This window comes from Engraulis encrasicolus, chromosome 22 (assembly GCF_034702125.1).
Source record: "Engraulis encrasicolus isolate BLACKSEA-1 chromosome 22, IST_EnEncr_1.0, whole genome shotgun sequence".
Lineage (NCBI taxonomy): Eukaryota > Metazoa > Chordata > Actinopteri > Clupeiformes > Engraulidae > Engraulis > Engraulis encrasicolus.
In genome coordinates this window covers 44,045,367-44,060,158 of record NC_085878.1, presented here as the reverse complement: position 1 = coordinate 44,060,158, position 14,792 = coordinate 44,045,367, and the positions used below count along the sequence as shown (strand labels likewise).

At 45.5% G+C, this 14,792-nt stretch overlaps 1 protein-coding gene across 7 annotated transcripts in view; it reads right to left on the bottom strand.

Annotated features, from left to right (window-relative positions):
- The window catches only part of tp53bp1 (tumor protein p53 binding protein, 1), a 37,002-nt gene that overhangs the window by 8,500 nt on the left and 13,710 nt on the right, over positions 1-14,792 (bottom strand). For 5 of the 7 annotated variants that reach the window (XM_063187753.1, XM_063187756.1, XM_063187754.1 and 2 more), the window contains exons 12-22: positions 13,074-14,490; positions 11,678-11,794; positions 10,957-11,205; positions 10,418-10,484; positions 9,734-9,826; positions 6,627-7,014; positions 5,567-5,620; positions 4,441-4,590; positions 3,831-4,057; positions 1,723-1,854; positions 177-586 (exon numbers count right to left, since the gene is read on the bottom strand). In XM_063187753.1, the coding sequence (XP_063043823.1) occupies positions 177-586; positions 1,723-1,854; positions 3,831-4,057; positions 4,441-4,590; positions 5,567-5,620; positions 6,627-7,014; positions 9,734-9,826; positions 10,418-10,484; positions 10,957-11,205; positions 11,678-11,794; positions 13,074-14,490 (3,304 nt within the window). The remainder of the gene's footprint in view (positions 1-176; positions 587-1,722; positions 1,855-3,830; positions 4,058-4,440; positions 4,591-5,566; positions 5,621-6,626; positions 7,015-9,733; positions 9,827-10,417; positions 10,485-10,956; positions 11,206-11,677; positions 11,795-13,073; positions 14,491-14,792) is intronic. The other 2 variants (XM_063187758.1, XM_063187760.1) reach the window with 1 other exon arrangement.

The following is a 14,792-nucleotide window of genomic DNA, read 5'->3' as shown; positions in this document are numbered from 1 at the left end:
AATAGACATACGAGACAACCACGGAAATTGTGCACTAATTTGGGGCATGCAGCAGCATGACTTCTTACATCTAAGTATTTATATCAAAGGCAAAAATGTCCTTATTGCCAATGTTTTGTCAATTTCAGAGCGAGTGATAGTATAGCATTTTATCTTCTACACGACTGTCTGCTTACCAGTACAGAAGAAATCGTCATCCGAGATGGCGGTGACCTCGGTGTCCGTAGGTATGGGGTCGCAGAGCAGCACGTCCCGGCCCTGCACCTCGCACTCGTACCCGTCGTCAAACAGCAGCCGGAACCGCCCGGAGCCCAGGTCGCTGGTGATGCGTCCCGAGTAGAAGTAGCCGTTGGAGGACCACTTGGCCACCACGCGCAGCCCCACCAGGCTGCTGTCCGAGGCAGACCCAGATCCAGGGGCCCTGGCCTGGGAGGATGTGGAGGGGCCGGTGGAGGGCGATGTGGTGGCCCCGGCCCCAGCCTTGGGGTTGACGCGGGTGAAGCGCTCCTCCTCCTCCTCCTCTTCTTCTTGGGAGGAGGATGCCGCAGTTGGGCGAGTGGCGTGGGCTCCACCACCCCTTCCACCTCTGAGGAACGAGGAGCGGGTTTAACATGGAAACATGAACACGCAGCTGAACACACATACATGCGCACATGCACGCACTCACTCACTCACTCACGCACGCACTCACGCACGCACTCACTCACTCACTCACTCACGCACTCACTCACTCACTCACTCACTCACTCAGTCTCTCTCTCACAGACACAAACACAAACATCACACACTCACCCATGCAATCTTCTTGGTTGTTACAATGCTCATTTTAAGTACAAGAATGGCTTGTTATTAATATAATATAAGCAAGAAGAGGGAATTAGGACATGAGTTCTGTGAAACTCTAAGCAGACTGATGCAGTGATAGAAGATAATGGTTAAAGTGTCAAGAAAGGTGCGTCAGAAAGACAGACACAGAAAAACAGACAGAAGAAGAGAGAGGAGGTGGAGGAGGAGGAAGGCAGGCGGCACAGTGGGAGGCTGATTTGGCTCTGATACAAAGCCATGGGGAGTATGGTGGACTAATGCTGTACATGACCCTTACTGTGTGTGTGTGTGTGTGTGTGTGTGTGTGTGTGTGTGTGTGTGTGTGTGTGTGTGTGTGTGTGTGTGTGTGTGTGTGTGTGTGTGTTTACCCACTTTAATGCTTTAATCTATACCTCCTGGAGACAAGTCTTGTCCATCACCCAACTCTAATTACTCACGTCAATGATGTTTTCTTTTAAAAATATTTGTAGGGCCTTTTTATGCCCTTATTTCACAGGACAGTCAAAGATGGTGGCAGGAAGCGAAGGACAGAGAGACGGGAGGATCGGGAAATTACCCCGGCCAGACTGAAACCGGGGTCCCCGTGGGTGTGCATGCAAACCCAAATGTGGGGGGCTTAGCACGCTGCGCCACAGTGCCCCCGTCAATGATGTTTTCATCGACCTCATGTAACTCCTGATGACCAGGTCTCTGTTATCACACTCTGCAATCACCCACTTGCTGACTGATTGACACACACACACACACACACACACACACACACACACACACACACACACACACACACACACACACACACACACACACAGACACACACAGACACACACAGACACTCTTTAACTTTCTCTCACTCGGATACACTTAAGCTCTCTCACTCACAACCCCGTATGCCCTCACCTGCTCTGTGGGCTGCGTGAGGGGGGTCTGCCTCGGCGCGGGCGACCGCGAGGTGTGACGGGAGTCAGAGGGAGTGCGGCCTGCACTTTGGAGCGCTCGGAGACCGGAGACTGAGGTTGCTTACGCCCCCTCCTGGGGCCAAGTAATCCAGACGCACACGCACACGCACACGCACACACACACAGACACACACACAGACACACACACACACACACACACACACACACACACACACACACACACACACACACACACACACACACACACACACACACACACACACACACACACACACACACACAGCCAAAGTACACATGCATGCAGCAACACAGACAAAACAGGTGACAGAGTCAGTAAGACAATGCACCAGAGCAGACATTGAGAAACAATGTTGTCTGTACTTCTTATTTTTTTAAAACCCTCTCTTAGCCTTGGCCTTGTTTCGTTACCGAAATGTCAAGTGTCTGATCTTTTAAGCATTTCTTAAAAGGTTAGACGAGACCTGGCATACACAGAGAGAAACCTCAAACGTGAGGAGCGTGCCCTTCAGTCCGGGAAAAAGATCACTCCACCAACAGGGACGGCTGCTCTTACGAGGCATAGTATACATACAAACAGGGCTCTAAATTAACACCAGCCAACCGGCCAAATGCTGGTGAAATTTCAGTTTGGCTAGTAGAAAAGACCAACTCACTAGCCATTTTGACCCATTAGTGAGTGTATGTTTGGCTGGAAAGATTAACATCTACACGCCATTTTGGCTGGTGATGAAAAAAGTAATTTTAGAGCCTTGCATACAAATGCTCTGAGGCAGTCAACACAGATGTACAAACAGATGTATCAAATCTGTGTGTCCACTACATGCTCTATGTAGGACCCAAAGCAATCAAATTCATACCCTATGTTAACGATAGAGCGAATAAGAGACACACACATTGATGTGTATCCAACATGTCTGCTCAACGGGACACTATTGACTTGGGCCTCCAACATACACACCATGCCTCCACACTAGCAGGGACATTCTGAAAGGAATTGAAAGGGTTAATGAAAGTAGAACAATCTAGTAGATGCACACCAAAAAGATCCATGCTGCTTTCAAACTTTGACTTCAGAAAAAAAACCTTGAAAAATGTACTGTAGATGTGGGCATCCCAAAGTAAATTGTGATTGTATTTTTGGAAGAATCTAGTTCTGTTGATGCATGTAAGACCTACTGCTGTGATTTTTTTAACTTAAAAAAGTAATCAATTTTGGGGCTCAATACATTCATTTATTGAAGTAGTCTTGGGTAGACAGTTCAAACCTACCAGGAGTCTATATCTACTTAATGATACAAAGGCCTTAGTCCTAGATCAGTCAAAAAGAAGAATATTCATTTTGATTACTTATTTTGCAAAGAAATGTATACTTTTATTTTGGAAGAATGCATTACCCCCATCTTTTAAGACTTTTGTGGACCAAATATATTCTTTTTTGCCTTTAGAGAAAATGACATTAGAGAAATATAACAAAGGCTATCTGTTTGATGAGTTCTGGTGCCCTATAATTTCTGGTTTGATAAATATGAGCAGGTAGACTCTAAGCCTTGGTATTCCACATTATAAAGAAAAAAAAAAAACAATACTACTACTAATAATGATAAATCTTATGTTGGTTAATAAATATATGGACATTTTGAGATTGAAAGCAATGCCCTCCATGGGGAAATAATCAAAAAAGGACTTGTAAAATATATGAAAGACAAAGAAAATGTACTTGCATTGAATGTCCTTTGAAATAAAAAGATTTAATATAAGCCTCAAAAAATAATTGGAAGTCTCTCACTTTCACTGACTCCACTGTAACAGTAGAAAAAGTGTGAAAAAAGTGTGAAAAAGTCTGAAAGCAGCAGCAGTAGACAGCAGTAGAGGTGAGATTGAGAGAACTAGGAAAACAGAGCAGGTGAAATAGCAGTTAAAGTGTGTTGAAGAAAGACTAAAACAATACCACCCATCATGGCTCAGTGACCGTGAAAAACAATACAAAAGTGACCCCTTTGGTCAACTGTAAATCATCTTCGCTCAATCGATTACATCTGCTACCAAGAGGCAGGCTGGTGCTTTTACCTGCCAGCCTTGGCGGCGCCACGTCCAGTGGGCTTGAGGAAGTCCGGGTGTCTGCCCGGGCCGGAGGTGCCGGCAACGGTGCCCGAGCTGCTGTGGCCCAGGCTGGAGGCCTTGGAGGAGAGGGAGCTGACGTCAGCCAGGTCCCCGGACGTCATGGAGCTGCCCGTACGCGACGGGGAGAGGTCACTGTCCAGCACGCGACAGTCCACCACGGGCTCCTCTGACTCCTGCCCAGCACACACAGCAGATGGAACATTAATGGTAATGAATTAGAAAACATAGCAAAACACACAATTCACAGTGTTGTATACACAACATCAAAAACATTCAAATTCACGTTGGCAAGATTGTCATAATCCACTTCACTATTGCCTGACAGAGAAATATTTCAAGTTTATATTTCAGTTTAAAAATTAAAGTTCACTGACACAATCACTGTGTTTACATGATGTTTTTAATTCCGAATTAATAATTCCGAATTAAATAGTTGACTATTTCGAGTTTACTTTGAGCTTTCCTTTAATTACAAATTAAGAGGTGTTTACATGATGTTTTCAAAGCAGAATTAAGCTTTATTCAGAAAAAGTCAGTCAAAAACACACACACACACCTCGGTGACCTTGCGGTCCACTTCGCGTCCGTCTTCGTAGTAGACGTCTGTGATGATGCGGGTGACTGTGGTCCGGACCTCCTGGATGGTACGCACGTGCCGACGCATACGAACACCTGGAGGAGGCCGAGGAGACAGCTCTGGCTCCCCCTAAAAACACACACACACACACACACACACACACACACACACACACACACACACACACACACACACACACACACACACACACACACACACACACACACACACACACACACACACACACACACACACACACACACACACACACACACACACACACACAGACAAACACACACACATTATTTGCAGTCACCTGCTGGCTCCTTCTGGTGTGCTGAATGCATTGCAGTCTTTGCCACCTGCGTGAGGTTTTGCAGGAAAGGCTTGGAAGCATCTGAAGATGGAATCCTAAATAAACTCATTCTATGCTCTCAAGTCAGGCCAGCCAAAGATGCAACACACAATGTCCCGAGTGTTGACAGTGGAAAATATTTCCCAAGAAACAAATAAGCAAGTGAACAAGTAAGTAGAGGTGGGCACTGAGCAACCTTGGCTTGACAGGGTACATTTGCATCAGGCATACACAAATATGCAACAGAACAGAACAGCTAAATGCAACTGCAGCTCAAGAACAGGTGTTCCTAATCAGAAGGCACAATCAGAATCTTCATGGATTCCAACACCTGTGCTTGGCAATTTGCAGTGTCTCTTCTTTAATGACTGTTGTGGTGGTGTGCTGTGGCTCCACATTTCACTAATTACCTCATGGATGTTTTGCTGTTAATATGGATTAGGGGATTATGTGAACGAATGCGAGCAAATATGCAAGGTAGTAATCTGCAGTTTGTGCCCATATTTTTCTATTCTGTAATTCTGAGGCAGTTACAACATATGTGAAAGCCAACCTCTGCTTCGTGACTAATAATACTTCATGAATATATTTGCAATACTATGTATAGGCAATATGAAAATTAACACAAGTATGAACATTACAGAAGTCTTCTAGCACCTTCAGACAGGCACCATATAAAGTAGGCCAAAACCGTAATGGAGCTGCCACAGACCACAATAGGCTTGCGAATGTGTGATGAGAGCTGCATACCCTGCCAGATGCGTTCTGAACTCCATCGAAGCTAGTCTGTTGAGAGACAGCCCTCTGGTGGCACAAACAGACAAACACACACTCAGAGTAATAACCAAGGGGTCCCTATGAAATTATTGACTATTGTATTGAGTATTGACTACACATAAAATGTCATTACTGCATTATAACTAATATTTATGGTTTTAAAAAAAATGTAACATATTTCATTAAAACATTTTCTGGACAAAACTAAGTGGAATACAATACAGTAGTGATATCTAATTGTTCCTGAAGGATATTAAGGAGGTGAGCAGTGTAGATGATCCAGAGCCATGGAATTCAGGGGTGAATTTCTCGAAACCAAAGTTGCTTACTACATTAGCTACTTCGTTGCTTTCAATGCATTTTCCCATTTTCAACTACCGAAGTTGCTAACAGGCTAACAATTTCCCTTTTGAGAAACTCACCCCAGAGTTGTGACAACCAGAGTACAGGATGTCGGTTGGTGACTTGATTTACGTAGATTCAAACAATTCTAGGTAGTAGCTTTCTGCTTGCAAGTGACTAACTCAAAACCACTACATAACAAGCAAAGATGAAGTAAATGAATTACATTTACCTTAACTACAATTTCTGTTTTCTACACCCACTTCCTGAAACAGTATTTGCCACATAGTGGAAATATGTCAATGGCTATCTGTGTCAAAGGCTCGACGAAACCAGCATTACTATGTAAAAATGAGCCCAATACCCAAATACCCAAATTTCAATTTCGAGTCGTAAATATCAAACAGTGTTTGATATCTATCTGGGGTGGGGGTTAAGTTCCACCGATTGTTGTAAGAGGGGCTTTCAGTCGAGAGGCCTGGTTTTTTTGTAATGTGAATGGTACGACAGAAGCGTTGTAGAAGATGATGGATGTCACCTCCTATAACAAGTTGTATTCATATGTCTTGGCTCATGTCCATTACCTAATAACCTCACTCTTGTGGAATTCATTGCCATCCCCCCACTTTCTTCTTGAAATTCAGTGGGTTTCTAATATGTGCTGGTGTGTGTGTGTGTGTGCATGTCTCACCTTGCTGGGTGTGCTGCTGGTGGAGACCGGCACATCAAGGCTGGTCTGCTGCGAGACAGCCCGCTGCCTAGCGGGGGTCCTGGGCAGGGTCGCCTCTGCCCCACCCTCGCGTGATGACGGACCAGGGGTGCCTCCCTTTGATGACACATCAGTGGCCTGCTGACTCGCGCTTTGAGCGTAGGAGGAGGTGGCGGTACCGTTAGCTTGCTGGGAGTGCTTCCTGGGGGTTCCTTTACCCAGAGGGCCCCCCTGTGAGGTGGGGGAGAGGGTCTGGGACAGGTGGGTGTTTTGGGTGCTGGACTGGGTGCTGGTCATCAGCGGGCAGGGGCTGCCGTCTGAGTCCTGGGAGGCTCCGCCCAGCCTCGATGGAGAGTTAAGCAGACCGACACTAGTGGCCAAGAGAGAGGGGTGATGACAAAAGGACAGTTAAGAGAGGGGGTAGAAATATGTATGTCTCTCTCAAAAGTTAAAGGGACACTGTGCAGGAAATGGTCAAAAAAGGTACTGCAACTATGCTGCTCATTGAAACTGGGCTGCCTATTGCCAAATTTGAAAGTTTACATGGAAACATGAAAGTTTACTAAGTAATAAACAAATATTTTCTAGTATAGTCCAAGTACAGTCATTTTTGCAGCTAAAAACGGCTATTTTTGGAAATTCAAAATGGCGGACCATGGAGAAGATCCCCCTTTTCATGTATGAAAAGTGCAATTTTTCCAGTCATAATGAATACTTAGAATTTGATGCTGGTGGTAAATATTCATGAAAAAGGTAACATTAGTGAATGAGCAGCATGAATTCTGGAAATAAACAACTTAAAATCTCACACAGTGTCCCTTTAAGATATTGTGCATCAAAAAGCACATACAAACACGAACAAGTATGTGCACGCTTTGATTTCAAATGGTGTGCCTCTTCAACCCAGCAGTATGCTCTGAGGAGAAATAGGTAGCCTACAACTGTCATTTTAATAGACTAACCACAGATCTGGTCTGCATTAATACGTGGATTATCAGACACAGATACAGTATGTTAAAATATTTCTAAAACATGGCTGCCTTTTCTCTTTCCCATGTTCTTTCATCCTTCTTTCTTTGATTAATCATTTCCTTCCTTCCTCCTCTTATCCATCTCTTCAACATGGCATCATGACAATACAGTACATATAAAAACAACAGCTCTACCGATTTGATCATGTATTTTGCATGTCTCCTCGTGCTCTACAACGCGGAGTGGTCTGCACACTATTTTTTTTACTTCCTTGCTTGTTCGCTGTTGTTGGCAAAAGTAAAGCTGCAGGAACGTTGGTTTACTGACAGGTTAGGGTTAGGGTTAGGGATAGTTTTGGATCAGGGCACAGCGGAATGCACTTGGGTGAAAATAACACGCCTTTTCATGATGCCAGTCTGATCTCCCACACATTGTCAAAGGATTGGGAAGCCCATAATAGAAAGGCCAGAGAGAAGAAATGGGTCATAGAGAAACAGATGGAGAGAAAGAATAAAAATAGACATATACAAGGACGTGGCAAGTTGAGCAGAGATGCTGGTCTACAGACAGATGGCATGTTAAGGTGACCTTTAACACACACATAGACACACACACACTTTCCGCTATGTCTCTGTGATTTGATCTTGACCCCACTTGACCTGGTCTATAAATACACAGCAGTAAGGAGTTCTATTTTTACATGCTGTGTGTCTCCCACTCCCATCCCTCTGCTAGACAGCCTATGCATGCCTGTGTGCATCCATTCTGTGAACACATCAGGCCTGCAGACGCATGAGGGCTCATATGAAATGGTGCACTGCATGTCATTAGTCCTGACATTGAACCAATCAGGGCTATTGTCATTTTCTGTCTGCTGATACAACTAATCGTGTTGATCAATCAATCAGTGATCAGAGTACCAACCCCTACAGCGCTCTGACTATATCAAAGAATGTCATGGATCTTTTTACAAAAAAATCATTCTGATTTTGTGATTTTTGCCATTATTTTTCCACAACAATGCATTTAAATTACATTTTACCCCAAACTTTCCTTACCCACTGCTATTATATCACCTCACCCATACTACTGACTAAAAAGATGATGAACTGGCTCAAAGACTGTTAGATCATCTTCAAGCCATCCCCCAGTCCCTTGGCTGACCTCTCAGAAGAGCTAAAAATAGTCTCTCCTATCAAGAGCTGATTCAAGCAAGCACTGACTTTCTGGAGACCCGATTACTCTGTAGCATCGTTTCAAAGAGCCAAGCAAGTGCAAAATAAGTTCATCTTTAGCAAACTAAACAATGATGCAGGCGTGAAATCCTTCTTGGTGAACTTTGCATTAATCTCTGTGGGAAAGTGTAGAGATGAGGGGATGCGATGGAAACAGTGCTTTGAAGTGGGACCTTAGGAATGTGCTACAGAGGAAGGGGCAGTAGTGGGGAAGCACTTTAAGAACCTGAAGGGGAGAGGGTTGACTATCTGTCAGTTGATAAAAGTTCACATGTTTTAAAGTTTCTTTCTGTACATGACACTTGCCATTCAAATGATAAGGTGCACTGTGTAGGATTGTAATTGCAACTATGCTGCTCATTGAAACTGTGCTGTCTTTGGCTAACTTTCATCATTTAATGAATAATTGCCAAGTAATAAACTAATATTTACCACGTAACCAAAGTACAATAAGATTTGCTGCTAAAATGTCAATTTCTGGAAATTGAAAATGGCGGACATGGAGAAGATCCACCTTTTCAAATATGTACAGTGCAATGTTCCCAGTCATAATGAATACTTTGAGTTTGATGGTGGTGCTAAGTATTAATGAAAAAGGTGTTTGTGAATGGGCAGCATGAATTCTGGAAAGAAACGGTTAAATATATTACACAGTACACCTTTAATAGAGTCATTTTTTTAATTGACCAGCAACCTGTATCCCAAGTTACTTCATTAGAGGGGGTACCATGTTATTATGCTCTAGCATACAGGGTGCCATTTTGAGGTGCCGTGGTGTAGTCTGTCAAAGCACATTGAGCTGCATAATTGTATGAGCTGGGCTATACAAATAAAGCTGTTTGTTATTTGTGTAAAGGTGTGTTTGTAAGGGCGGTGTGGTACCTGAGAGCAGCAGAGGGGGCGCTGGGCTGGCCCACCTCCTCCTCCACTGGCTCCTGACGATGGGCCTCACGCACACGACTGAACACCGACGGACTGAGAGAGAGAGAGAGAGAGAGAGACAGAGACAGAGACAGAGACAGAGACAGAGACAGAGTCACAGAGAGAGAGAGAGAGAGAGAGAGAGAGAGAGGCAAATTAGCTACACAACTGGCTCTGGTAATGCCACTGCTACCAGCCAAGTCCTGACACCTGACTGGTTCATATGCATAATGTCCTTATGAAGGGGAAAAAGCCATCCAGTACAGTCCAACCCCACCCACGTACAAACACACAGCTGCGCTTTCGTCTGACCATATTCCCCTTAAATTCTCCCCTTTCATCGACCTAAACAATCGAAAAGCAATTAAGTTGTCCTCAATTTCCTCTCTTTGTTTTTAATTTAGCGGAGTTAATCTATCTGTGGGCAGGAGAGCTGGGGTGGGACACAGAGAGACTGGTGCCAAGAGACTGTGCAGCTGGTGGAATGATTCAGCAGACTGGATACGGAAGGGAGGGAGAGAGAGGGAGGGAGGGAGAGAGAGAGGGGGAGGGAGGGAAGGAGAGAGGGAGGAAAAGAAGGGAGAACTCTTAAATAACTGCCTACTCAAATAAAAGATGTTGCGCATAGCAACCACAGCAGGTTACCTAGATACTGCCTTGGCAACAGCGGTAGCCTTGCCAACAGGGCCATCATCGTCAGATAATGGTGGTTCTGTAAGATTTAAAAAAAGAAAAGACAGGAAAAAAGAGAAAAAAGAAATCAATGAAAAGGGTTAGCAGTCTGATGGGAACAAAGGCAGATACAAACGCATACATACAGACCCTCACAAATCCTGCTACCTAACTAAACCAGCATATTTAAAATATGCTGCAAATTTAATGCAAAAAATTGACTTGATGTTTAAAACTGTGCATACAATAAAATAACCTAAAATAAACGGCCAAGCTCAACTCCAGCTCTCTCGAGTATTCATGCATGCAAATTCTCAACCTCCCTCTCCATCTCCATACTCCTTCATGCATGCAACATTCTTACATTCTTTCCCTCTTCTCTTTGTATCTCTCCCACTCCCTCATTTTCTTCATGTATGCTAGCCCTCTAAACTCTCTTTCTCTCCCTGTCTTTACACCCTCCGTTCCCTTCCAATCTCTCCTTCATGCATGTAAATACTACTCCCTCTTACTCTGCAGACTGAAGTGCTCCGACCCGGAGCTGGCCTCCTCCACCGGGGTCACCAGCTTCATGCGCAGACTCAGTTTCCCAGAGGCCTCAGCGGTAGCGGTAGCAGCGGATGATGCGGTAGCAGCTCCCGCAGGGGCAGAGGCCGCCACCGCCACCTCCTCCATGCTCTCCTCCGCCACGATGTCACTGTCGGCCAGCGTGGTCCCTCTGGTCAAGTCCCCTTCCGACACCCCGGAAAACGAAGTCATCTCTGCACCAAGGGGCAAAAAAAAAAAAGAATTGAGGCGACGAGGCGGGGGTGTGACAGCCAATCTGGGTCAATATCAGGATAAAATAGCTACTCCTCATTAGCTGCAGCCATCAATCCCACGCACTCGTGTGTTTGTGTGTGTACGTGCATGTGGAAAAGGAGAGAAGAGGGGCGAGGAGATGTGTGGAGTCGGCAATGCGGCTTTTCTTGCCTGATGAAATCACATTTGATTTGTTATGCAACAGACCTTCACGGGATGACAGATGAAGGGAATGAGATGGGGAGAGAGGAAGAGAGGGGTGGGGGGGCAAGAGAAAAGGGAATAAAAGAACTAAGGAATACTATTAAAAAGAGTGAGACAGGGACAGGGAGGGAGAGAGAGAGAGAGAGAGAGAGGGAGAGAGAGGGAGAGAGAGGGCGAAAGAGAGAGAGAGGGAGAGAGAGAGAGAGGGCGAAAGAGAGAGAGACCCACCAATAGGAGTGCTGTGCCTGGGCGTCTTCTTCAGCTGGGAGATGAGCGGGGGCGTTGCCGTGACAACTGGCCTGATGAGCTCACCCTCTTTTGGCAGCGTGAAGTGGAAAGGAATATCTGAGGACGAATAAAATAATATAATGTGTGCCAGCTAACAACAATGCCTTAATTAGCAATAACTCATCTTAATATTCAACTGTCGTCTTCTTTGCAAAATAGTGCTGACATTTCAGCAGCTTCACATCCCACTGCGTCATCCCTTTGGGGAGAATAGTTTGTGAGTAGATTATAAAAATATTTGATAGGAATTCATAAAACATCTCTCCTCACATTTCTCATCATACAGACAGGAGAGAGACCAGTATTCACCAGACAATCAGCTCTGTAAAACACTGAGTTGAGAGCTCAATGTCTACTGTATGAATTATTATATGTATATGGGTACATTAACACATTTTATTAGTTTATTTTTGTATTTTATTATTGGAAATGGCGTCCTTTCATCTATTTGCAAAAACTTGCCAAGTAAATATTTTGAGAACATTATTATAACTACATCAAATGGATCTTATCTCATTATGGTATATATGCAGCATTTGGGTATCATTTTCATTTTACGAACTATTACGACGTAAATTTAATTAAAAAATATATATATATGGATATCAAAAACATGTGTCCCTGGCCTTCGATAGTCTCAATAGTAGGATGAAAAAAATATTGTGAATGAACTCGATTGCTAATGCCCAATACAACAATAACAATTTCCCAAAAAGGATACAAATCATTTTGGATCAAAGCTCTTCCTAAACACAAGTTGCCATGAATCAAATTAGTCTCTGACCACAACTTCCATATTTGATGCAGATCAAAAAACTACCGGTAATTACCCAAGCACTTGACTAGGGACAATTTATTGCTTGGGAGAATGAGGGCAGACAAATGGCTTTATAATGCAAGAGTTTCTATCTCAAATAGGCACATGTGGGCTGCCATTTAGTCAATACACAGTCGGCCCTATGAAAAAAAGACTACAATGATAGTCTGAAAGAACAAAATGATGTTCAAAGGCACTTTTCTCCGTTTTGGCACTAAACAGGTTTGCACCAGGTGATTTCTGACATTATCTCTCCAAAACTCAGTCAACTAGCAGAGTAAAAATATGGACATTTAGTCATAACAGCCCTTTGTCTTGTAACTTAATTTCTTACCTCTCACTATTAATAAAGTGCAGGTAATTAAAAGTGTTATCACCATAATATGTATACTCCATTTAAGTGTGAGTTCAACTTTGGATAGGCATTGTTCTTTTAACCCTTCATCTTGTGACTACTGTTCTGAGTATCAAACCTAGGTTACTCTACAAAGGCGAACCCAGTAAATGGACCTCCCTAACCTCCAGAGCTGTCACTCAGGCCCTGGGACTGCGATCGACGTGCTCCTGGGTCTGCCTTGGAGCCCCTCTCCGGCTGAGAGAGAGACCCCTTCCCTGGAGACAGGCTCTTCTCCATCATCATCATCTCCCTCCTCCTCTCTGGGCTGCTGAGGCCTGGGGAGGGCTGCGATGCAGATACGCCCTTCTCCCTCTGCTGTAGCTGTAGCTTCTGCTGGCTCTCCCTCTGGCTCTGGCTCCTCTGGGGGCTGAGGGGTCCAGCAGGGCTGCTTGCCACCCCACGGGTGGTGTGCTGAGACCCGGGCACCAGGAGCTGGGTCTCCACCTGGTCAAGGTCCTCCTCCTGCTCCATAGGCTCTGCGGTGTCAAACTTCTGACTCTGGGAGGCTGACTGCGAGAGAGCCAGGCGGAGTCCGGATGATCCTCCCAAGCCCTTGCTGCTGCTCTCCACCAGGCTTTCACCTTTCTGGGACTTTTGGGTCTCCTCTACCACCAGTAGGCTGCCTTGGCTCGCCCTGCCTTGGCTTAGAGGAGCAACACCTAGGGACCTTTGGGACAGAGGCTGACTCCGCTGAGTCTGCTGGCTCTGTGACAGAGCCAGAGGCTGGCTGTTGGCAGCTTGAGACATGGATATTTGGCTAGCAGGAGCATACCGTGCTGAGGAGTGGGCAGACAGCATAGACTGGGAGAGTGACTGAGAAGGCAGGCTGGAAGGCACCACTACAGGCACACTCTGGCGTTGTGGGGAGCAGACGACTGCCACGTTCTCCGCACGGCTCCCCCCCACCACCAGGGGTTTGGCACTGGGGACTTGTGGCGAGCCCTGACTCAGGGAACGACCTACATTCACGTTCTGGGAGGTGGGCTGTGTGGGACCAGGCTGGGAGCTGTGGAGGATCCTTCCACCTCTATTGGCAGAAGGCGATGGACCACCACCAGAAACGTTTGACTGACTACTAGCAGCAGCAGTGGAGGCAGCAACAGGCACACGGACCGGACCGCCATCGCTGACATCAGTCCCCGCTGCTTCTCCACCCCCTACGTTCTCGATCTGGGTGGCCTGGCTGTCTTCGTCCTCCTCCATCAGGAAGCTCTGGGTCTTCTGGAAGTAGATGCTGGGCTGGCTGGTGGAGGAGAGCTCCAGCTGGAAGGAGTTCCCAACCTGGGAGGGGGAGGAGGCAGGTGGAGCCCCCTGCTGTTTGGACTGGGAGGCAGCAGTTGGAGACAGGTGTTTGGGTGAAGCTGCATCTTTGTTAGCTCCAGGAGCAGCAGTGAGAGAGTTCTGGGAGGAGGACATGAGGCTGCTTCTGGAGGTGGGGGACTTCACAGCCGCTGGAGGGAGACTCTGGGCTTGGGAGGAGGAAGGTCCGGCGCCTCTCTCAGTTGGCTGGGAGAGGCTGGGTGTGGCTATGAACGGGTCCTGTCACAGCACAGAAGACAGAGGAGGAGGGAGATATGATTACAGTGTTGTATTTCTGACACAATGCGACTTATTATAGCTTAAAATTTACAATGTAACATTTTATTTTTTGTTGAACTTTCAACTTCCTGAAAAAGCCATCACTCCCATCATGATACACTTGAAGACATTTCTGTTCTGTTCAGTTCTACCACAACGACACTTTTGAGCACTGTACATAACGTTGCTACTTTCTTCCCAACTCTCCTCTGCTTATGTACAGCATTGTTTCTGCCTGACAAATTAATTCATCCATTCATTTA